General features: G+C 36.8%; 2 protein-coding genes and 1 long non-coding RNA gene across 5 annotated transcripts in view; 2 read left to right on the forward strand and 1 right to left on the reverse strand.

Moving 5' to 3' along the window:
• LOC147840401 (uncharacterized) overlaps positions 1 to 26,390 on the forward strand; it is a 615,523-nt gene that overhangs the window by 552,527 nt on the left and 36,606 nt on the right. The gene's annotated exons all lie outside the window — the stretch shown is intronic.
• The window catches only part of dpy19l1l (dpy-19-like 1, like (H. sapiens)), a 754,017-nt gene that overhangs the window by 132,162 nt on the left and 595,465 nt on the right, over positions 1 to 26,390 (forward strand). The gene's annotated exons all lie outside the window — the stretch shown is intronic.
• On the reverse strand, positions 1,520 to 25,019 carry ankrd34a (ankyrin repeat domain 34A). 2 transcript variants are annotated; one of them, XM_087287769.1, is made up of 2 exons: positions 24,826 to 25,019; positions 1,520 to 5,734 (listed from the first exon to the last, which is right to left on the reverse strand). In XM_087287769.1, the coding sequence occupies exon 2, from the start codon at positions 5,646 to 5,648 to the stop codon at positions 4,074 to 4,076; it is 1,575 nt and encodes a 524-aa protein (XP_087143895.1). In that variant the 5' UTR covers positions 5,649 to 5,734; positions 24,826 to 25,019; the 3' UTR covers positions 1,520 to 4,073. The 2 variants fall into 2 exon arrangements, with proteins under 2 accessions (XP_087143895.1, XP_087143896.1); XM_087287770.1 differs by lacking the exon at positions 24,826 to 25,019 and adding an exon at positions 23,960 to 24,517.

Here is a 26,390-nt window from a genome sequence, read left to right on the forward strand (position 1 = left end):
TGATGATGAGTGTGATTGAAAATCTCACTGGCGTGCATGAGCGTCACACCAATAAGTGTAATGGTACAGAGATGCAGAGTTTTCACTACACCAAATACAGTTTTATTGTTGTTGATTTATATCTTTTGTGAAAAAAATCAACAGCCTCTTGGCTAATCTGCAACATGTTTGAGCTTAAATGTTATGTTTAGATGGTTAACTTTTTTCAATTCAGGTCAATCTGTGCTTTTTTAAATACTATTGGTTGGGTTAAGGAAAAGAGGAGGGTGGTTTAGTCGATCAGTCAGTCAGTCGACAGCAGCCTCTGGTGGATTTATGCTAGAACAGCAGGCGAAAATGGCACTCGCGAGAGAAATTTGAGATCTGAAAAAGCATACACAGCGGCCTGGTGGATTCGCAAAAACAAAAATCGCCTAAAAACGTAGCTCCTAGGACTCATTGGCGCTCACCAGAAGTATTTATAGTGGTACGTTTTCAAAATGAGCCTGGGTTATTAAAACACCCTGAAAGCTACCATTTGAGAACCACGAGTTAAGATGAACAGTCGATTGAGACATTTGACCAAAGCAGACCAACACTCATTAAAATGCAATCACATGCTAATAGTCAAAGAAGTTGCACAACAAAGTGTTTTTTTATACTTTTAAATAATTTAATACTTGTTAAAATTATTTGGTTTACTACATTTGACCTGTGTATCACACTTAACATACAAAATAACAAGAAATAGTAAATCCATAATCCAATAAATCAGGGGTCACCAATCTCGGTCCTGGAGGGCCGGTGTCCCTGCAGGGTTTAGCTCCATCTTGCCTCAACACACCTACCTGGGTGTTTCAAGTATACCTAGTTACACCCTGATTAGCTTGTTCAGGTGTGTTTGATTAGGGTTGGAGCTAAAATCTGCAGGACACCAGCCCTGCAGAAACAAGTTTGGTGACCACTGCATTAAATGATGCATTGTTGGTGTAACTGTAACCCCTCTATGTGAAATGAGAGCAGAACACTGGGCTACGGCTCAAACTACCCAACGACAGTGTAGCACAGACAGAGGTCATTGTGTAAGCACCTAAAACACCCTTTACACTATTAACACCTTTTCAAGTACACTTGAATACAATTTCAACTCATTTAAACTGATGTTTTTGTACAGCAGGTCAGAAATATATATTTAGATACAAACAAATCAAACTCTGTTATCTGACTGGCGTGTGTGAAATGAAAAGTGGAGAATCGCTTAAATCAATGAACACACAGCAAAGTGCCAAGATTCTCCTAATCACATCAGGATAACAAAGAGCCAGGTTGTCAGAGATCTGAGATTTCAGTCCGTCGATTGGGCTTTATCGCATTTTCTGGAAGATTTGCTGTAGCCGTTGAGCTCCGGATGTTCATTATTTCCTACAAACACCCTGTGACACAGAAGCTACCGTCAAAGTGAAACTGCACCAACGCTTCGGTATTAAACGTTAAAATTCATTTCGATAAAAATAAAAAACGACAAGAATAGAACCCTACAGGCATAAAAAAATATTCCTCTTTTAGTTTTCATGATACATTTCAAGTACACTAAGTTGAATTCACATCAAGTTTAGAACATCTCAAAGCAGAAGCACTAAATTCACTCACATCATCATAAGCTTGAGTTGAACTATGTGTTTGACACGGACAGCTCTTTAGGGAAATTCATTCTCATGTATTTTGTGCAGAGATTCCTCTTCTGTATGTAAACTGAGCTCCCAGCTCGTCTTGAACTATTTAGCGCAGCATGTTAGCACAGACGCATGTCCGAGTGATTGTTCACATTCACAATAATAATATGAAATCAGTGCTGAGGCAGCACAGAATATTGCACGTTCAAACGTCTGAGACACAATAGTACTCTGTACAGTATGTACACAATATCTGTGCTCTGTGTCTCCAGAGTGTGCGTTAGGCGAGGGGTTTCTCCCGCTGAGTCGGGTCAGGGTGTGTTGATATGTGTGGTTTTGGATGGGGGTTTGTAGAGTTTCTTTGGGATTTTGAGTTTCAAGAATTGCACTTGACTTATTTTGTATCACTTACAAGAGGTTAAGAAAGATATGCAACCCATCCAAAAGCCCTGAACATGCATTATGCTTAACTGGTACAGTTGGGTTTTGTTATTAAATAGTTTTTAATATAGTTTTATGTTAATCAATTGTTGTAAAAAATACTTTTTTTTTTTTAGTTTAAACATTTGTATGCACTTCCGGTATGCAAACAAATTTTCTTTATCTAACACCGTTTACAGTAATATTCAGCAGTTGGCAAACTTTAATGCTCTCTAAGGCAGTGGTCCCCTACCCCCAGGTCGCGGACTGGTACTGGTTCGTGGATCAATTGGGCCGCACAATAAATCAAATATTATTTCCATTTTATTGAAATATTTTTCCATCTTTTATTCTAAAAATCTTTTCATTTAGAAAAATGGCCGTATTCTCTCAGTTACATCTCGTTTACTTATGTGCCAACATTTAATCCACAAGCAGCAAAATGAGTGGGGAAAATTTCTTTGTGAAAGGGAAAAGGCTCAGTGAAGGACCCGCAAACTGCTGAGGAATGGATCCGCAACCTATTTGTCAACAAATCAGGTGAATCCAGCATGTCTGTGCAAGAAAATCAACTACTGGAGATTGCAAATGACGGCGGCCGTTCACATATTGAGTCTTTTCCGCATGCAAACTTGTTATTTCTAATGGAGGAGTGACGCGCAGGAGCAATGCACCCAGTTGCTGCGAATAAATTCTGTATGGAATATACAAATTTTGGTAGACTAATTAGCTCAGCCAAACACTGCAGTGCTTTTTAATTCTCTTCATAAATAAAACTTGTATCAGAGTTGCAGCATTGTTTTGTCGGCTTGTCATCCTTTGAGAAAATGACTGTTGGTCATCTAGCACCTCCCGGGCCACGGTAAAATTGTCAAGCATTGACCGGATCATGGTGATAAAAACATTGGGGACCACCGCTCTAGGGTACATCCTATGGAAAAATCAGAAAGCTTGCCAATTAAAAGTCCTTAAAAGGACAAACTAACAAAACTAAATATCACATTATAAAGTATTGAGTTATTTAAAAGCGAACAATCAACTTCAATTACCTTACCTTTAGATTGAAATTCAAATGTTTTGTAAAGGCTGAATAATTTAGTGATTGCGTTGTAAACTACACCTCTCAATGGAAAATGGACATATTATAAGGAACATTAAAATTAATTAAGAATTATTCCACAGGATCACCACAGAGCCACTACACTCGATTATAACAATTTCCAAAATTAAGGGTACACACTCACTAGGGCAGTACCATCTTTACTTTCCCCTTAAAAAAAATCTCATTACAGAGTAGATAAGGCCTTGAGGCTTGGAGGGGCCCACAGTGTCTGGGGTAAGGGGTGGAGGGGGGTGCAAATTTTACAGAGGGAAGACCCCCTCCCAAATGCCCAGAGCAGAATCCTGTGCAGCATAGGACCCAGAACACCAAGCCATTGCTTAAGGGTACACTAATGTGCTAATATGCACATTTTAAGGGGTATACAGTTCAAAATTGGCCCAATTCAGGATACTGCCCCAGTGACAAGCTGTTGTATCCCTAAGGGTCAAATTTCTGCACTTTCTTATCTGACAGTGCACAACAGCAAGGAAGCTGAAAGCCATAACAGCGCTAATATATAGAGAAACCCACAGAACACAAAATCTGTGAGGTCTCATCTAAGATTTGCAGCAAATTCAAACACCAACAGCACTTCCACTGACACAAATTCTTCACACATTCTCAATCTTTCATGATCAAGGAATAATCCCAAATAAGAATGGTCTCCATTGAAAACATGGAACAATTGGAAGTGATCCTTTATATGATATTTGATGATGTGACAAGTTTTCTTTTTAATTTTCTGATTTTGAAGAAGTTTTATTTCCGCAATGCTGATGTATGTATTATGTTCTTTTGGAGCTGAACTGGACAAGAGCAGTTGTGCCTCAAAAAAAAATGTAGATGATCCTAGACGATCACTGACTCTCTCTCTCTCTCCATCTTTTTCTCTTCTGCTCTCAATCTCCATTCATCTCCATCACCTTTTCTGTAAGTATTTCCCGGAAGGTCGATAGCTGTTTCATCTGCTCCGTCTGCATTGAGTGTCTCCTCATGAGTTTTTTCTTCATCTTGAAGTCTGGCCCACGTTTTGGGGATGAAGGTGCGACCGGCAGCAGGATCTTGCTCCCTGAGTGAACGGGAGAAGTGGGCTTTCCGTTGGCACGGATATCAGGAATGGGTCGCTGGGGATTGACGTTGAGGGGTGGAAGGAACCCAGGTCGAGTGTGGGAGATGTGGTCCAAGAGGAGAGTCCCTGATCCCCGCCTTTCCAGCAGTCCTGTGGGACGCCGCCTCATTGTGATAGGAGATACTGAGTTGGGAATGCTCTCCAGGGACTCTCGAGAAGAGCTGGTGAGCAATGACAAAGGAGAGGCGTTGTATTTGCGGCGCTCAACCGAGACACGTCCAGAATCTGGAGATCCAGGGATGGAGGTAGGACACAGGTGAGTGTCCGACTCATAGTGCTCCATGCGGGTGAGTTTAGGGTGTGGTAAGCCACGGATGCCCGCTGATGCCTGAGCCACATTGTCTTGAGTCTCAGGTGCCGTGTTTCTACGATACAGTGATTGGTGCTGATTAACTTTATCTGCCCAGGAAGAACCACAAAGTGCAGCACAGTCTTCTGAACAGGACCGGTCCATCAGCTTCGGAGAAGATGGGTCATGGGTCTCTATACTGTGCCTACGTGACAGGAGAGGTCTGCCTGGACCAGAAACTGTCATCCCATTCATCTCCGAGACCAGTTTGTCCTCCTCTGCTAAATCACCCTCTATCCTCTCAGCTCGCTCAGCAAGTACGGAAGGAGCAACCAGACCCCAAGGCTCAGAGTTCAGTCTTTTTAAAAGCTTGCGGGGTGGTGGTCTCCGCTCCCCTGGTGGTCTGCTGGATGGTAGCGGAAGTGCTGAAGTCATGGCAAAGCTGAAGATACCTTCCTCTTCCTCACCGGGGCCAGATCCAGTGGTATGGATCTCCACTTCTGATGGAGACATGCAAGCAGGGGAGAGCTTGTCCACTATACCAGGAGATGGTGGGGAGTTCAGGTATTGTTTGGTCTTTTTAGTGCCAGAGGGAGATGTATCGGTGGTAATGATGATTACCTCTTTGCCTTTGGCTTTGCAGGCATCCAGTAGGACCTGGAGAGTGTCTCGATCACCCTTATTGATGGCATGTACGAGTGCCGAAGCCCCAGAGTAGTCTTTCAAACTGGGATCAGCACCGTTTTCCAGCAGCAGCGACACCACCTCTTTGCCTGCCAGTTCTGCACATGCATGCATTAAAGCAGTCCGGCCCGTTTTATCAGGAATATTTGGGTCTGCTCCCTTCTCCAGCAGGTAGCGCACCATTCTCTGCCGGGTTTGTGGATCATCATATCCTGCCAGACAGGCAGCTATGATGGGCGTCTCCCCTCGCTCATTCCCCTCATTGATATAAGCTCCGCCCTCAAGAAGGAGGCGGGTAAGGCGGAGTTTGCCATGAAACACTGCCTTCAGAAGGGCATTGCCCTCTGTGTGCAAGGCCCCTCCATCACCCATGATGTTTTGGTCTCCCCTTCTGGAATCCAAGAATTCCCCACCTCTCTCCTCCGGCTCTAACAATGTTGGTACATCCCACCTCCAACCTAGAACATAAACAAATAAAAGTAACTTGTCATGGGGTATGTTTGGCATTTTTATATTACTAACTGTTACTTTCACATCGCTTTCACATCAAAGCATTGCCGACAAGAGCATCATTGGCTCTGGCCACCCTGCCATTGGCGCTCTGACAATCAAACATGTTTTCTAACTATATAGACCAATTAAAATCTGTTTGTGTAGTGAGGCTTTTGCATTCATTTTTAAGTACCAGTCTAATTCTAACATGCTGTTTGTAGAAGACGTTTAATAGCCTTGTTCTTCACATTAATACTAATTCGTGTGCATCCTACATTCACACTGGGAAACCTGCATAGCAATAACCAACCTCTGCTTTTGTTTTGCTTGGGAACTCATGTGGTCAAAACCAAAGTTTATTGGACAGCATTCTCTGGCAATCTCTCAAGTGGTGGACAAGTACATTCCAGTAGGTTGATGCCAAACTGCATCATATCCCATGACCACAAACTCTTCTAGATTCACATACAGTTCAAAACATGCAGCTCCGCAATAACAGTATTATGTTCTTGCCAAAAATACTCTATACAGAGGTCCCTTGTTAATTGCAGGAGTTGCGTTTTAAAAAATAGCCTCCAATAGGTGAAATCCTCGAAGTAGTCCGCTTTATTTTTTTCACAATTATTATAGATGTTTTAAGGCTGTAAAACACCTCATTACACACTTTATACACTTTTCTCAGATAGGCATTAACATTTTCACACCTTTCTCTCTTGTTTAAACACTTGCATAACTTCAACTTTCTGTTAGCATGTGCAGAAGTCCAATCAGGACGCAGAACACATTGCACTAAGCAGAGCGCAGAACACAATGCGCTGTTAAAAAAAAAAAAAAAACGTCAAAATGCACAAAAAAAAAAATCTGTAAAACTGCAATACCGAGGGTTCTAACATGACGACGAGCTAGACAGACATACAAATCAATGCTCCTAACCACAGATGGCCAGATTTTGAAATTTAGGATGCTTTAAAATATTAAACTGATGAAATAGCCTGGTCACAAAGAATTGCTTCACCATGCCAAACTGAAGAATTACAAGGAAGAATCCAGACATAACTGAGGAAAATCCTAACAGCGTCAAAGCTAACGGTAGCACCAAGCTAAAAGGTGATGCTACAATGAACACCGGAGAGAACGAGGTGATGAAGGCTAACACAGATATGAAACACTTTATCACATCTCAATTCAAAGGCGTTCTATTCAAGTAATTTAAAATGAAATCTCTGAACTCGGAGGCAGATTATTAGAGGTTAAACATCGAATTAGCGAAACCAAGGATAATGTGAAAAAGCTACAGAAACTGCAATGCCATAAAAGGTGAACCGCATTATGGTGAGGGACCACTGTATTTAATAATTTTCTACACATCAATCCAGAGAAGCAAAGTAATTATATTTTTTTTTATTAAAAAAAATTCATACAAAATATTTGCGCAATAATTCTATTTTTCAACTAAAGAACTGCACAAGCTTAACACACAATAAATTGAGTCAAACATTATTGACAATATGGCATGTATGAAATGAGATATTACTTTAAAACATTTCATATTTTGATACATATGATGTTTAACTTTTATTTTTAGTTTAGTTATTTAATACAGCTGAAAGACAGTTTGACTAATTTAAATAATTAAAGAATTAAATGTATATTGTCGATGCATTGAGATGTATAGGGTTTTCTAGAATCAAGTGTTTAAATAACTCATCGAACAACAAAGTTACGAGGCGACATGGTGGTGCAGTGCATTGTGCTGCCGCCTCATAGTAAGAAGGTCGCTGGTTCGAGCCTCAGCTAGGGTAGTTGGCATTTCTATGTGGAGTTTGTATGTTTTCCCATGTTCGCGTGGGTTTTCTCCGGGTGCTCAGTTTTCCCCACAAGACATGCTCTAAAGGTGAATTGGATAAGCTAAATTGGCCGTGGTGTATTCGTGTTAATGAGTGTGTATGAGTGTTTCTCAGTGATGGGTTGCAGCTGGAGGGGCATCCGCTATGTAAAACACATGCTGGATAAGTTGGCGGTTCATTCCGCTGTGGTGACCCCAGATAAATAAAGGGACTAAGCCCAAACGAAAATGAATGATTTAATAAATAATTAAAATAATTCAATTTATATTGTCCATGCATTGAGATTTACAGGGTTTTTGTCAAGTAAGTAAATTACTTAGATTATTCTAAATTATTTTTCAGCCAAAGTCATCTAAATACAATTTTAATGATGTAATTTGTAATTAATAATTATTTCTTAAGTAACTAACCCAACACTGGTTGTCAGTTAGTCATGTACCCAATGCATTAACTACAGTTAAGCCAAACCATATTGTATCCCACTACCGTCTTATTTTGTTGCGTTCTGAACACTGTGTCCTGTACGCTGACACTCTGTGCAGCCCTGTACTCTTTAACACACTCTCCCCTTCATCTTCTCTGTAATGAAGGCAGGAGAGAAGATGATAATGGCAGTCCAGTAAAGAAAAGAAAATTGAATTCCTGAGTAGTGCAAAGAGCATCCAGACATGTGACAAGTCAGCTCTGCACACGAAAGAAATGATTTATGATGTGCGTGTACATCTTACACAAAGCAGACACCGGAAATACACCAACACAAAAAAATGATGTTGTTTGAAATTGCTTCATTGTCATCTGACATTTAGCCATCGCAAAGTAAGGCAAATAAACCACGTTTAACAGAATGACTGAACGTTTTGGAGCTGAAAAATCTGTGTGGGCCGGCATTAGTGTGAAAGATGATTATAATAACCATTACACCATTACAAATCCTACCCTAAAATATCCCCTGCTTTGGGGTGCATGTTCAAAACATCAATCAGAAACCTTCCCATTGTGCAACGTACGAGCTTTATTATACGTATGACCGTGGGCCAGCAGATCATTACAGTAACTATCTGGGTAAGATGATTAAAGCAAGTGATGAGAATGGGATAGAAGGGCATCCAGTCTAATAATAGCACCCATTAACATGCCGCAACCCTCAAAAATCAACTCAGACTTATTTGAAATTCAATGAGCCAGGTGCCATATTGATACAGGCACTGTGAGGATGAAGCCCCGCCTCTTTTCAAACCCAAACCGATCAATAAGAAACTGATCCACACAAACAGAGAGGAGAGGAGGATCACATGGGTTTGACTAATTTTGCCGTTTATCATGTGTTGTCACGAAGGTTTGTCAGGCTGGTTCAAGCTGGTAACATTATCCAAGGACAATGTGGGAAGTCACAAAGGTGTATCTGTTTAACAGGATTTACTTATTAGTTATTTTTGCATTGCTTTTTATACCATAATCTGTTGAACACAATGAGAGTCCTACTTTTCTCATGTACTGTATAATTAGTTTGATTTATCTCCAGTGGTCTTCCTGTCGCTGCAGCTTTGCATGAAGATCCTGAACTCTAGGGATATAGAGCAGGAATAAGCAAAGATGTATTGGGACTAAAAAGAGCCCTTCTTGCTCAGGACAACACAAAATTAATATTAGTTTGAGTATGTACACCACTATTCAAATGTTTAGACTTATTTGTACAGCAATAATTAAACCAATCAAAACTTAATTACATTTGATCAAAGACATTGATCATGTTAATTATAAATACAGTGCTCAGCATAATTGAGTACACTCCATTTTGAAGATGAATATTTTTATCCATTTCTCAGTGAATATAGGCAATGTATTTTGGTGCATTTAAACAAAACGGATTTATTAAATAGATATATTTTTTCAAATAATATTTTAGTCACTAAACATATTTAGAAAGAGAATACAATTAAATTCAAGCTAAATATTGCAAAAATTATTACATCCCACAACATTTCAACTAAACTTTTCTCTTTTTTTTTGTTTCTCATGATTTTTGCTCTTTTTTTAAAAACTTGTATTTAATTTTTTTCTATGACATAAATTTGGGTGTACTTGTTTTTGGACTGGTATCGTAAGTTATTTTGTTAGATAATCTCCAGATTTGGCCTCAGTACTGACTAATATAATGTATATGCACAAATATATATATATATAAAAAACTAAAAACTGGACAAAAAGTGGAATGAATTAAATCAGGTGAGGTGGAAAAAGTATAATTATCATATAATGTATTTAATATAATCAAAGTTGGAGGTATTTTAATGAAATTCTGACAGAATAAATTTAGCTTGAATTTTTTTGAGACACGGTATATATATATATATATATATATATATATATATATATATATATATATATATATATATATATATATATATATATATATATATATATATACTGTGTCTCCAAAAAATTTAAGCTAAATATATATATATCTATCTCAAAAGTACTTCAATTTCAGGTTATGAACAAAATTCTAAATTTATTCACAGGAATTTTCTAACCCCAGTTCGGCTATATAGAATATTTCCCAATTATTCCCAGCTATATTTCAAATGTGTGTTAGACATTGGCACAGTGATGCATGTATTTTGGGATTGCGACAAAATCTAAATGTACTGGAAAAAGATTTACAAAACGATTAAAAAAATAATTGGAAAGTTTCCCAGCGATGGGTTGCAGCTGGGAGGGCATCCGCTGCATAAAACATATGTTGGATAAGTTGGTGGTTCATTCCTCTGTGGCGACCCCAGATTAATAAAGCAACTAAGCTGAAAAAAAAATGAATGAATAATTGGAAAGACTTTTGCTTTGTCCCCAAAGGTATACCTTCTGAATTGAACATTGGAACTTTGCTTTAATCATGACAAAGAATGTGTATTAAATTTTTGTATAAACTTGGCCAAAAAAAGTAAATTATTATTATGGTCAACTGCTCAAATAGCTTCAGTTAATATGTGGCTGAGTCAGGCAACCAGACATTAAAAAAAGAAATTTAACCTATGATTTACATCAAAGATCTGAGGTGTTCTGGCTCATTTGGTCGTCCTTCTGGATTTTTTCTTGAGGGTACTAAGTGACTATGTCTTTCAAAATTTGATTTATAATCTCCTTTTTGGCAACACGGTGGCGCAGTAGGTAGTGCTGTTGCCTCACAGCAAGAAGGTCGCTGGTTCAAGCCTCAGCTGGGTCAGTTGGCGTTCTGTGTTTAGTTTGCATGTTGCTCCGGTTTCCCCCACAGTCCAAATACATTTGGTACAGGTGAATTGGGTAAGCTAAATTGTTCGTAGTGTATGAGTGTGAATGAGTTTGTATGAATGTTTCCCAAAAATGGGTTGCAGCTGAAGGGCATCCGCTACGTAAAACATATGCTGGATAAGCTGGCGGTTCATTCCACTGTGGCGACCCCAGATTATTAAGAGGGACTAAGCCTAAAAGAGAATGAATGATTGAATGAATCTTCTTTAATTTTTGTCTTTGCTTTGAAGCATTTGTATGCATTTGTTAGAATGACAAACAAACACTGCTGTACTTGTCGTCATGAGATACCAATACCACTGTTGTTCTGTTGAAAATAAATAAATAAATAAAATAAATAAATAAATAAATAAATAAACATTTACTGTACATTATACAGTTAAAGACAAAATTATTCACCCTCCTGTAAATTTTCTTTTTCAAATATTTCCCAAATAATGTTTTACAGAGCAAGGAATTTTTCAAGTATTTCCTATAATGTTTTTTCTTCTAAATAAAATCTTATTTGTTTTATTTTACCAAGAATAAAAGCAGTTTTTAATTGTTGAAAAAGCATTTTATGGTCAAAATTATTAGCCTGCGTAAGCCATATAATTCTTCTATTGTCTATAGAACAAACCTTGATTATACAATGACTTGCCCATTTACCCTAGCTTGTAGTTAACCTAATTAACCTAGTAAAGCCTTTAAATGTCACTTTAAGCTATGATATCTTGAAAAATATCTAGTCAAATATTATGTGCTGTCATCATGGCAAAGATAAAATAAATCAGTAATTAGAAATGAGTTAATAAAACTATTATGTTTAGAAATAAAATTTGCTGAAAAAAATACACAGGGGGGTAATAATTCAGGAGGGCTAATAATTCTGACTTCAACTGTACATAAACTTGATTTGCAGCTAATCTACCGCTGATTTACAGTCTAGTTACACACCAGAATTGGTCCCAGTGCTCAGTAAGCCCTGTCTATCCCTGCGGATATGAAGAAATCAAAATATGGAGAGTATATGTGCGAGCTGTGCCCAATTCACAACCCTCCTGCATCACACCAGCACACCCACAGACCGCGAGCTGCTCCTCCTGCCTGCCGAATTAAGGAATTCTCTGTGATTTCCACCAGCTCACCCCAAGAAAGAAAGAGGAATGCTGCTGTTTTCACATCAAGATTATAGGAGGTGGAGAGGAACAGGGAGAAAAGAACTCTTTAAAAGTGTAATCGCAAAAAAATCCCCCTTTAAGAGAGCGGGTTCTCGGAGATTGGAGACAGTAAGGTTAATCTTCTGTCTCACACACACACACATAAACGCACACACATACAGGCAGGCAGCATGGATGACTCATCTCCATGATAGACTCACAGGAGAGATGTGGCACAAAGACTTGGGGCAGGCATCGTCTCTCAAGAGATCAGCCTGGCGAAGCGCACAAGCGTCCTGCTATGTATTGTGACCTGACCAGGCAGTTTTAAAGTGCCCTTATTATGCTTTTTTGGGATAATGACTTTTATGTAGTGCGTAATGCAGCTGTCTGTTAATGTCGAAGGACTGTAAAGACTCAAAGAAGGGAAGAATACTTTTTGTCTGAATTGAGTCGTCAGTAATTCAGTCTTGCTTTCTGAACCAGATTTATGCCAGTTTATTGTGTTTTATTGGCTGCCTTCAAAAAACATCTGCTTTGACCGTAAAAAGATTAGTTCACAAATTTTTTTTACATGTTTTTATTAATATTTCTATAGTTAAAGGGCACCTATTGGAAGCATTTGGAAGCTTTTTGGACAACTGTGTGGGTATAGTGTGTCCACTGTTATATTGGAGTGATAGAAACACAATGGGCCCTATCATACACCCGGCGCAGTGTGGCGCAAGGCGCTGCGCAATAGTCTTTTGGTAGTTTCAGCTTGGCGCAAGAGTCGTTTTGAGGCGTTGCGCTACGCTGTTTAAATAGTAAACGCATTAGCGCTCATTTGTGTGCCCATAGGCGTTCTGGTCTAAAAAGGAAGGTGTTCTGAGGCAGACCGCTGGCGCGTGGCTATTTTAAGAAACTATAATAGATTAAACTCCAGCGCAGAGTTGCGCCTCGCTTACGCACTGCTTAATACGCACAAGAGAGCAATAGGCAAATATCTTTACATATGAAAAAATTTTAATATTAAGGATATATATAGGATATAATAAGAATAGATATAGGATATAAATATAAAGGATTAAAATATTACAAAACATATTATTTTCTAGCCTATATAAATATGAAAAACCACTGCTTTTATGTCTTCTTCATCTTGGGAGGCTTTTTCAGTTCATTCATAACAATTTGCTTTTGTATAATGTTATTATTATTAGCAGTATTATTTATTATATCCATATTTATATTTGTTTTATTGAAAACAAGCTTAGATTTGCCCACCTGTCAGGTTTTAGACCATATGGGGCATGGCAGGTGTATTTGGAAATAACTCAGTATTTTGACCAAACTTGGTAATATGCTGCACTAAACAGAAACAATTTATAGTATATCACAGCAAACAGAAAAAATCCTGTAAAACTAAGTGTTACACATTTAAAATACTATAGTAATTTATAGTAAATGGAAATATTTAGGAATAAGCTTTATATTGTATATATAATTACAACTCTCCATTTAGGAATTACACCACATAATGTAGTATCATTAGTAACTATCATAAACCAAATATTACTATATATTTTAGCCTTTACTATAGTAAATTATTCATTCATTTATTCATTTTCTTTTCGGCTCAGTCCCTTTAATAATCTGGGGTCGTCACAGCGGAATGAACCACCAACTTATCCAGCACATGTTTTACGCAGTGGATGCCCTACAACCCATCACTGGATAACACCCATACACTTTCATTCACATTCATACACTAAAGACATTTTAGCTTGCCCAATTCACCTATAGTGCATGTCTTTGGACTTGTGGGGGAAACCCGGAGGAAACCCACACGAACACAAGGAGAACAGGCAAACTCCACATGCAAACTCCACACTGCCAACTGACCCAGTTGAGGCTCAAACCAGCGACCATCTTCATCAAGAGCGCTACTAACTGCGCCACCGTGCTGCCCGTACAGTAAACTATATATACACATAAATGTACACACAGACACACACACACACACACACATACACATACACACACACACACACACACACACACACATACACACACACATACACATACACACACACACATATACATATATATATATATATATATATATATATATATATATATATATATATATATATATATATATATATATATATATATATATACATATATATATATATATATATACTCACTCATCTTTCCATTAAGCAAATTTCTCGTGTTAGCCACATGTCGTTACAATCACCTGAGAAATTCATTCATGTTCAGGACACAAATTAAGATTTTTTTTTAGATGAAATTCGAAAAGCTCCCCCATCCTCCACTGACAGCAACTGTCCCGAGAGGTTTGAATGTTTACAAGGACATGACAACTGATGCATTTGTGTAAATGGCCCCTCAGGGAGTGTGTAAATGTGAGTAAATGGCCCCTTAGAGAGACTAGATCCTTGAACCAATAATTTCAGACATTGTTAAAAAACGAGCTGCATTATTTCATATTATTTTATATTATATTATATTATATTATATTATATTATATTATATTATATTATATTATATTATATTATATTATGTTATATTATATTATATTATATTATATTATATTATATTATATTATATTATTTTATATTATATTATATTATATTATGTTATATTATATTATATTATATTATATTATATTATATTATATTATATTATATTATATTATATTATATTATATTAATTTTCCTTAATACACCCAACTATTCTAGCATATGTTTTATACAGCGGATGCCCTTCCAGCCGCAACCCAGTACTGAAAAAACACTCATACACTCTGATTTACACACACACTCCTACACTACGGCAAATTTAGTTCATCCAATTCACTTACACTGTATGTTTTTGAACTGTGGGGGAAAACAGATCACTGGAGGAAGTCCAAACAGGGAGAACATACAAACTTCACATAAAAATGGCAACTGACCCAGCAAGGACTCGAACTAGCGAACTACTTGCTGTGAGGCAACAGTGTTAACCACTCAGCCACTGTGACGCCCCATATTATATTATATTATATAGTATTTTATTATGTTGTCTTTTGACCTCTGATGGATGTAAACTATAGAAAGAAAAAAAAACTACAATCAAAATGAAAATATCAAAATAAGAGCACTTTAAATACTCCAGTGAATTTGAACACAATAAATTCAGTTGGGTCCAGTATTTTTTAGACATCAGTGTTCATCAAAACATCTTACAGAAGGCGAGCAAGGGATGACAGACTTGACTTCTGAGTGAACAATCCCTTTAACGACATCAGACAGGGCTTTTGTTCTGATTAATGTCAAGACCTTTATTTTGAAGTTGAGTTCAATTGCTCTTGTCTGTGATCACAACTCACAGGTCTTCTTTATTTAATCAAAAGTCTCTTTTCCTGTGTCTCTTGCTTTTGTTTAAGTATTCAGTAACACAGAGAAGCTTCAATGTCTCGTGATACTAATGACCAGTGTTTAGTGCAGTTTCAATAAATATGCTGCAGTTTTCTATACTTCAGAAAATACTGGGTTGTTGCTACCACTAGGTTGATTTTTTAAGATGTATTTTTAACCCAATGGTTGTTTGTCCACATTTTACCCTAATTTAGACTGATATAAACAGAGTGTGTGCAGACTGTTTTGAATCAGAGCTAATATATGTACATACAGCTCCATGCACTTATTCTTGCGCCAACATCTGTGTTTTCAAAATAATGAACTGTTCTCTAGGCAAATTTGCATACTTTAGAGATACTAGAAGGTTATTTATACACAGACTGATTAAACACAGAACACCTGGTACAGTTCGGAGAGGGATTGTGAATATTACAGTCATGCATTTGCCAGATGCTGAGACTTACATCGCATTCAGTGGCAGATTTAGGCATGGGCAGTATGGGCGATCGCCCGGGGGAGACGCAAAAAGAAAACAAAAAAACGAGCCCCAGTAAAGCTTTGAGATACGATTTACTTTATGCAAGTGTATTAATTTAGAGTAGCAATCCCAAAACAAAGAAGTAAGACGCCATTCGCCAATCACATGTGACGTCTTTGGCACGCGCAAGTTTGATATTCTCTTTGTGCAACCAAAACAATGCTGGGGAAAGCAAACTGATGCATGTCTGCAGGATACCATTTCCGTGCTCCTCATGCTCTGCTCTGCTCCTGGGGTCTGTTCTTTGCACGTGAATTACTCAGTTAGCTGGATTTGGTTATTGACGATTTGACATGATCCAGGATCGTTTCGTTCTTCACAACTGATCTGAGACAATGATCTTATTTTGACTAAGAATGGCTATGAAGCAAAAAGGAGGGATAATGAGACAGGGAGGTCTTCATTACATTAATTCTTATCCAACAGATAATTACATATAACATGTTTTTAATTCTACAGAACTGTCATTAATAAGTTAAATTTAAAGTCATTAATTATCAAAAGATTTCTAAGCATATCGCTGCAGTTGTGTTTTTACATTGTTTTCCTGTTACATTTAAAATTGATTTCTGTTATTTATGTAGAATAATAATAAAAATAATAATTGAAGAGTTTAGATGTCAAAATCTCTAAATGCCATCTGATATGTTCTTTTAAAATGAGCGTTTTTAACAGGCTCCTATGTATAGGTTCAGTAATTTTACCTTTATGACAAAAAACAAGTTCTTTTCATGCGCTTTAAAGAAAAAAATAATAAATCAACATAACCAAAGGAGGCAGAGAAAAATCGTGTTTTGATTGAAATTTCAGACGGCACTAAGAGGTTTTTGCATCTGAACTCTTCAATTGTATTTATTTGTAATATAATATATGTTACTTGTATATAATATAAAGTAAAATTTATTTATTTATCTTTATCTAAAATAAATTATTAAAAGATATATGTTTTGGAGTAGTGGGGGCGTGGCCATTATGTCTAGCAATGCCCATGGGTTATTTTAATGGGCTATACTGTATGATGATATAATTCAGTGGTTCTCAAACGTTTTTCATCAAAAACCACCTCAGAAAAAAGTTGTCTTTGCAAGTACCATCATACTGAAATACAGTAGCGTATTTCAAAAGCGACATAAAAAAACGAGGCATATTCCTATTATTAAGAACATTTAAATTAAAACGTGCTTTTAAAAAATTAAAAAGTCAACCACATAGTTTCTAGTCTAGTTTCTTTTTTGGGGGTTGGGTGCAAGGATGGGGGGTTGGGGTGATCCGCCCAGGGTGATATTTATGCTAGAACCGCCACTGATTGCGTTCAACATATAAATCTCATCAGTTTGGTCTGCACTGAACACATTAGCAAAAAATAAAAACAATCGTCTTGGCTGACAAATGAAACAGCTCTGTAACTCCAAAATAGATGCTATGTCATATTTTGAAGTCATTATTCTTTACATTTATGGACAACAACCATCCTCATCTTTCAATCATTCTTTCTGGCTTTGTTCATACCAGGTTAAACATTAACAGTAGCTTGTCGCAAAAAATGCAATTAAAATTCCACACAAATTCAAGGTAAGGTATTGCAAAAGACATTAATTTTCTTGTCGGCTTAGTCCCTTTAATAATCCGGGGTCGCCACAGCGGAATGAACTGCCAACTTATCCAGCACATTTTTACGCAGCATTTTTACGCAGGAAGGATGCCCTTCCAGCCGCAACCCATCTTTGCGAAACATCCACACACACACTCATACACTACGGACAATTTAGCCTACCCAATTCACCTGTACTTCATGTCTTTAAACTGTGGGGAAACCAGAGCACCCGGAGAAAACCTACACGAGCACAGGGAGAACATGCAAACTCCACAGAGAAACGCCAACAGAGCCGAGGATCAAACCAGCGACCTTCTTGCTGTGAGGTGACAGCACTACCTACTGCGCCACTGCGCCACCCATTGCAAAAGACATCCATGTACAATTAAACTAACCTTCTACGGGTGTCACTATTAAATTAAACTGATCAAAGAGTGTTGATTAACAGCATTACATTTAGATTTGATCTGATTTTCCTGCTTTTTTTTGCAGTGCTGAGCCCTATAACCAATCACACATATTTAAGTTGAGCTTTTGAATGCAGCGGCCAATCAGAAAAGTTTAAATCAGTCATGTTTTTTTCTGCATCTTACAGTTTTATTGCAAATGAATACACTGACAGTTCTGCACACTCTCATCACAAACAGCAAAGCACTGCAATGAGTAGAAGGTTGATTTAGCATCTTTATCATTAGACTAATATTATGACCTGTTGTGTTTTGTCTGTGCAGCCGGTTATGATGTGCCATTTGTCCAAACACAAAAACGTTTTATATGTATTCTGGTCAAAACTTTTTAGCCATTTTCATCTGCGAGAGATCTGCAGAGTGGATGGCAACATCAACAGCCTGAGGCATCAAGATATATGCCCATTACATTACAAACCACAGGAGAGGGCAAATTCTTCAGCAGGATAGCGCTCTCTCAAACTTTAGTCTCCACATCAAAGTTCCTGAAAGCAAAGATGGTCAAGGTGCTCCAGGATTGACCAGCCCAGTCACCAGACATGAACATTATTGAGCATGTCTGGGCTATGATGGAGGAGGACGCATTGAAGATGAATCCAAAGAATCTTGATGAACTCTGGGAGTCCTGCAAGATCGCTTTCTTTGCCTCCAGATGACTTTATTAATGAGTTATTTGAGTCAGTGCAGAGATGTATGGATGCAGTCCTCCAAGCTCATGGGAGTCATACAGAATATTAATTCTTTTTCCACTGCAGCATGACTTTACATTCTATACTGTACATTATTTCTGTTAAGTGAAAAGACTTTTGTCTGAACAAAGTCAGACCTTACTGTCCTAATTAAATCATTAAAAGTCAAGACATGATCATATTTTATTTTGGTAAAATAAGCGTAATCTAGAGGCCGTTGCCTTTCATAAAGGCTACTTCTGTTACCAAATGATCAACTAGAAGTCAAGCTTTTATTTGTTGTTCCTAAAACTTAGATAGGCGACATGACTTTTGTAGTGTACACCTACACATATTCCTCTTCAAACTGTGTCCAAAAGTTGATTCGGCATGATAGTGTCCTTTAATTTTAGGGCACTTAAAAAAAGAGCCTGCTTTCAAAAAAAAAGTGGAGTGTTTCTTTAAGATGGTCAATCGATATTAGGTGTACTGTACACCAACTTTGATGTTTGACGTGAATAAACACATCAGACAAAATAACAGCCTCAACGATTGAATCTGACAGATAAATCGGATTGAAACAAACCCAAGCTCTTCCCAGCATTCCCTATGGATCATGGAGCGTGTGCACACATTGAAGAGCTATCTGACATGACCAAAATAACCTCTCCAGTCTTGAGGACAGCAGGAGGCAGGCGAAACACCACGCGGTCTTGTCGGGACAAATCGTATCTAATTCTTTCTGCTGATTGAAATTAATATCATGTCTTTGTCGTCACGCCTCTGAGATCCACCACCCTCCGTCTTTCTTTCTCTCTTTCTTTCTTTCTTTCTTTCTTTCTTTCTTTCTTTTTTTCTGTCTATCTGGATGTCTATCTATCCATCCATCCATTTGTCCAACCGTCCGTTTGTCCGTCCATCAGGATGTCTATCTATCTATCTATCTATCTATCTATCTATCTATCTATCTATCTATCTATCTATCTATCTATCTATCTATCTATCTATCTATCTATCTATCTATCTATCTATCTATCTATCTATCTATCTATCTATCTATCTGCATGTCTATCTATCTGCATGTCTATCTATCTGCATGTCTATCTATCTGGATGTCCATCCATCCATCCATCCATCCATCCATCCATCCATCCATCCATCCATCCATCCATCCATCCATCCATCCATCCATCCATCCATCCATCCATCCATCCATCCATCCATCCATCTATCTATCTATCTATCTATCTATTTGTCTGCCTGTCCGTCCGTCCATCTGTCCATCCATCCATCCATCCATCTCTCTCTCTCTCTCTCTCTCTCTCTCTCTCTCTCTCTCTCTCTCTATCTATCTATCTCTCTCTATCTGTCTCTCTGTCTGTATCCATCCATCTATCTTCCTAAAAAGTAAACAAATACCCTATATATCCAGTTAATCTAGAGAAACTGAACATCCATCCATCCATTCATTTATCCATCCATCCATCCTTACATCTATTTTTTTATGTTTTAATGCAATATCAGCAGCCTTAGCTATATTTATGGCAAAACCTATTATAAATACACAAAATATAACATGCAATCATTGGTTTCATAATAAAAAACACTGAAAATACACATATTCAATCTTTTAGTTTAATTAATTATAAATAATCAAATAATTCCACTTTTTTTAAACAATTCACCTAAACTACAAATTTCCCGAATAAAATCGTTCTCTGTTCTCTCTTTTTAACTCAACACAAGTGTGCCTGTGCGACTGGAGGCTTCATCTGAGGTTGCCAGTGACCAGAAAGGGCTACGCAGTCAAGCGTTTTTCGGCCCAGCAAGCGCTCTATGCTGCTGTTTGCCTCATTAGATCACACGGATCAAGGCAGGTGCAATCACTTTCACAGCAGCTGAGCGAACAGCATCCGTCAGCGGCGCACGGTGACCCTGTGACCCAGTCGCATCACCACCGCTCAGGCAATTCATCACTCATATTGGCAGCTTCAAAGAGAGCCGTCCTGCAGAGAGGCAACAAGATTATCTCCTTCATGCTAAACGTCTTAAACGCTCCTGACACATTCCTCCAAACTGCTTGTGCTACTGTTTGTGTTCATTTAATGTTGTTTACTTATAGTCTCGCTGTCATTTTCAGTCATGCCGAGTACGCTTTTTCAACACTTGGTCTGTAATGAGATGAATGACAACACAAGCACTTGAGTCGACTAGATTGAGTGTGCAGTCATTTACAGAGCTGGGAATGATGTTTCCTTTAATTCGAGAGCAATCTGTGTGTCTTCCTTTCACACAAGCACATACCAATGCATTCTGGAACTCAGGGATAAACCACTGTTTTATGCAGACAGGAAAGCAGCATCATCAGAAATCTGATGATTGATGCACTAGAATGAATATAGGATGTATTTAAGCAGTCTTTCTCAACCACGTTCCGGGAGGTGCCACCGGCTCTGCACATTTTCAATGTCTCTTTAATCAAACACACCTGATTCAGATCATCAGATCATTAGCAGAGACTGAAACACCTGCACTGGTGGGATGGACAAAGGAGACATCCAAAACATGCAGTGTTAGTGGTCCACCAGGAACGTGATTGAGAAACATTGTTTTTTATTTTATTTATTTATCTATGTATTTATTTAATTATTTTTGCATTAGGCAAATGGCCAAAAAATAGTCTAATGGTTAATTTTTATTATATTTAAAAGCATTAGAGTCCTTTTTTAATCTTATGCTTCAAACAACTGTATTTTTTACTGTTTTATTGTTTGGTTTTATTTTATTTATTTATTTATTTATTTATTTGTTTGTTTGTTTGTTTGTTTGTTTGTTTGTGTTTATTAATTTATATTTATTAATTTAATTTTGCATTCGGCAAATGGCCAAAAAAATGTCAAATGGCTTTTTGTTTTTATAAATGTTTTACCAACAGTTTAAGTCAGAATTACTTGCCCCCCTTTGAATTTAAAAAAAAAAATTCTATTTTATATTTTTTAAATATTTTTTTTAAATGTTTACAAATGATGTTTAACAGAGCAAGAAATTTTTTCCCTGTATGTCTGATAACATTTTTTCTTCTGGAAAAAGTCTTATTTGTTTTATTTCGGCTAGAATAAAAGCAATTTTTAATTTTTAAAACCATTTTAAGGTCAATATTTTTAGCCCCTTTAAGCAGTTTTTTTTCAACAGAACAAACCATCGTTATACAATAACTTGCCTAATTACCCTAACCTGCCTAGTTAACCTAGTTAAGCCTTTAAATGTCACTTTAAGCTGTATAGAAGTGTCTTGAACAATATCAAGTCAAATATTATGTACTGTCATCATAAAAGAAATCAGTTATTAGAGATGAGGTATTAAAACTATTATGTTTAGAAGTGTGTTGAGAAAATAATAACTCCGTTTAACAGAAATTGGGGGAAAAATAAACAGGGGGGCTAATAATTCTGACTTCAACTGTATATTAAAAATTATATTTTAAATAAAATAAAATAAAAATGAAAATGAAAGAACAGCTCAAATGTTGTTCTTAAATAAAGTGTTACAGTGATGTACAATTGTTAGTCATTTGACATTTTTATTACCACACAAAGTTATTTATCTTTCATATTATCAATAGTTATTAATAGCTGATTTAAGTTTTGCCAGCATGCATTGACTGCTTCATCAAATATGCGGAATATATATAGCATGCAGTGCTCAGCATAGTTGAGTACACTCTGTTTTGAAGATGAATATTTTTATCCATTTCTAAGTGAATATAGGGAATGTATTTTGGTGCATTTAAACAAAAATATATATATAAAACAGATATATTTATAAAAAAAATAATATTTTAGTCGCTAAATATAGTTAGAAATTAAGAAGACAATACAATTAAAATAAAGCAAAATATTGCAAAAATAAATTACAAAATTTTTACATTTTTTGATTCTCTTTTTCAAATTTGTATTTAATATTTTTTTATAACATATACATTTAGGTGTACTAGTTTTTGCACTGTTATGGTAAGTTATTTTGTCAAATAAGTTCCAGATTTGTATGTATATACACAAATATATGCACAATATGATATGTATATGCATATATGTGAGGGGTGTACTAATATATGCCGAGCACTCGATATTTATATATACAATTAAAACTGGTGTATAAAACACTTATTGAAATACTCAATCATTCTTTTAAAAATTTTTCTTTATACAATATAAAATTAGTTTTGTTTTCCTGATTTTTAAGTGAATTACATATGGGGCATCTTTTTGATATCTTCAGTGATATTCACTTCTACGCCAAGACTATCATGCAGACATGTCCAAAAACATGCATAGCCATGTTCAAAAAAACTTGCTCACTGTTGCTCACTAATCCATTATTTAATTCAAATATAACCAGACTTGAAAACAAACATCCTCATTTCTCAAGACTCGATCACGTGAGTTAAATATTAAATACTTAAGGCTTATAAGAAAGTTGCTCCCGATTATGTCACTGTCTCTGCAGTGCTGAACAGATTTATTAAACAGATATATTTATTAAAATAATATTCTAGCCACCAAACAAATGTAGAAATGGAAAGATAATACAATTAAATTCAGCCAAAATACTGCAAAAAAGATTACAACCAACAAAATTTCCACAACATTTTTCGATTCTTTTTTTCTTCTCTTGATTTTTCCTCTTTTTTATATTTGTTTTTAATATTTTTTCTACAACAAATACATTTGGGTGTACTAGTTTTTGGACCGTTATCGTAAGTTATTTTGTTAGATTAGCTCCAGATTTGGATTTGGTACTGACTAATCTAATGTATATGCACAAAAATAATACTGTATAGCTTCTTAATACTTAATAATACTTGTATATATGATTAGAACTGAAACACTTATAAAAAATACCTAATCTTTCTTTTAAAAGGCTTTCTTTATACAGAAACTTTCTTTATACAAAATAGAATTTGTTTTGCTTTCCGGATTTGGAGTGAAATATATATGAGGCATTTTGTTAATATCTTTAGCCATATTCACTTCTACACCAAGACATGACCTAAAACATGCATTGCCATGTAAAAAAAAAAAAAACTTGCTCACTGTTTTCTAAATCCATTATTTCATTCAAACATAAACAAACAAAAACAATATAAACATAAAACAATATAAACATAAACAAACGTGAAAACAGCCTCATTTCTCAAGACTCGATCACGTGAGAGCAAATATAAGATTCTCAAGGCTTACGATAAGAGAGTCGCTCCCGAATATGTGTTGCTGTCCGCGGTGCTGAACATCAGTCTTAAAACGGAGCCGTTTCAGTGCGTTACAGACTCGATTTGCCCTCCAGCTGCAAATATCTTCAGCTCAAGACTATTTTTAGTCTCGAAGCATCAAATTTGGTGTCTATTCACGTCAGCTCTGTGCCTGACGCAAAGCTTCAGTGTCCACAAATGAACTTCCAAGCAGCAAACACGCACGCACACACACACACACACACACACACACACACACACACACACACACACACACACACACACACACACACACACACACACACACACACACACATCAGTCCTCTGCAAACCAAAGCGTCACATTAATCCTCCTATATATATTTAACTAATTACCAAATAAACACATTACAGCAGCGCAAAACATCAATCCCAAAACCAGCAAATCTTAAAGAGCGTCTTTAAGGAAATGCCAGCACACAGAGTCGGCGCAGCTGAGAATCCGAATCGCGTGAATTCACACCGCAACGAACGCTCATGAAGCCCTATGAACAGCTGCAGCCACATGTGCATCGTTCCTCCAATAAAACGTTTGCATTTACCTTCACACCTAAAAATAAGCAGCCAGCGACCATTTCTGAACACCGCGCATGCATCCCGGCGCAAAATGCACGCTTTACAACACCAAACGACACGCAACGACTTTTAAAAAAATGCAGTGTAAAAGTGATGCACTAGGAAAGATTGTCCAAGGAAATGTTGAGGCATTGCTGCAATATGAAGAAATGAAGCTCATTACAGAATAATATGAAATAATAACAATCCAACATTCTGAAAGATGCATTTGCAGCAGACTATGTTTCGAGTATATATGTATACCGTATATCTGCCGTCTTCACTCCATCAGAGCGGTTGATTTCAGTCCGAGAATCCAGCTGCTGTCTGCTGATCCCCGTGTCTTACATCCCCCACATCATCTCTCCTCCTGCGAGCGAGAGTTTGGGAGACTCTGCGGGGGCGTGCGGTGGGCAGTGAGCTGATGCGAGGCTCCCACGATCAGCTCCAGCTTCACTGACTGCCCGCACATGCACAGGACCAGCTCTGCTTTCCACTAGGGGGGAAACTTATTCAATTAGCTCAATTCTTGCAATAGCATTATTATTTTGATATTGCACCCTATCATGTGTGTGTGCTGTGTAGAGGATGTTTGACGCTAAATATGTTCGTTTTGCAATAATGATGATGATGACAATACTAACATAATTGCTGGTTAATGTGATTTTGATTCTTGATGATATTTATGAAATGTGTGCGTTTGTGTGTGTGCAGCAGGGCAAAGCTGATATAATTAGATTCAGTGCCTGCTCTAGATTATGCAATGGTGTATTAAACGCATGTGAAATATAAAATTAGAATTAGTTCACCCAAAATTGGAAAATTCTGTCATTGTTTACTCATCCTCTACGTCACAAAAGTTTTTGAGTTGAACACAAAAGAAGTTGTTTTAAAAATGTTGAAAACGTGAAACTTTTAACTTCCATATTATGTTTTTTTCTACTATAGAAGTCAATGTTTACAGGCTCCTAACATTTTATGTCTAATTTCGTGTTCAACAGAAAAAAGAAAACTGGGGAGGAACTAATTGATAATGAGTAAATTGTAAATTTCGGTCCCACTTTATATTAAGTGGCCTTAACTAATATGTACTTACATAGGAACTAATAGTTTGTTACAATGTACTTATTGTGTAAACATGTATTTACTGTGTACTTATGCTTGATTTAATACATGTTTGTACTTACATCTGTAATTAACTTTTGTAATTACATTTGTAAATACAATGTTGACCATCCCTTACACCTTAACCCACCCTTAAACCTACCCATACCACCAAACCTGTCCAAACCCAACCTCTACTCCAACTCAAGAGCACCACAAGTGTTCTCAAATACATCATAAACACAGTAAGTACATTGTATTTATTTTTCTGATGTAAGTACATAGTAGTTAAGGATACTTAATATAAAGTGGGACCTAAATTTCTTTAAGGGCTTAAGAATGCATTGTTGGTGCATTCATTTGTTTCACAATTTAGCATTTGCTATATTTCGATTTTGATATTCAAAACAGAATTTTGGGCAAACATTAAACTTGAGTTGCATAATATATCGTTTCAGAATTGACATGGCAACATGTGCATTTGCAATACTCACATTGCAGGATTATATTTTAGCAGGCACCACATTTTGGAGGACATGTGTTTGTGGAAAATAATAGAGAGAAGTTTATCATTTTGCATATGCTTTGTGACTTTGATATGACTGTATTTTCTTGTGCCTGAATGATTTAAAATCACGTATCCCTTGTGCACTGTCAAAATACTACCATTCACTCTCAGAAATAAAGGTACGTGCACTGTCACTGGGGTGGTACCTTTTTAAAAG

Source organism: Danio rerio, chromosome 16 (genome assembly GCF_052040795.2).
Source record: "Danio rerio strain M-AB ecotype USA chromosome 16, GRCz13ab, whole genome shotgun sequence".
In the NCBI taxonomy this organism is placed as follows: Eukaryota; Metazoa; Chordata; class Actinopteri; order Cypriniformes; family Danionidae; genus Danio; species Danio rerio.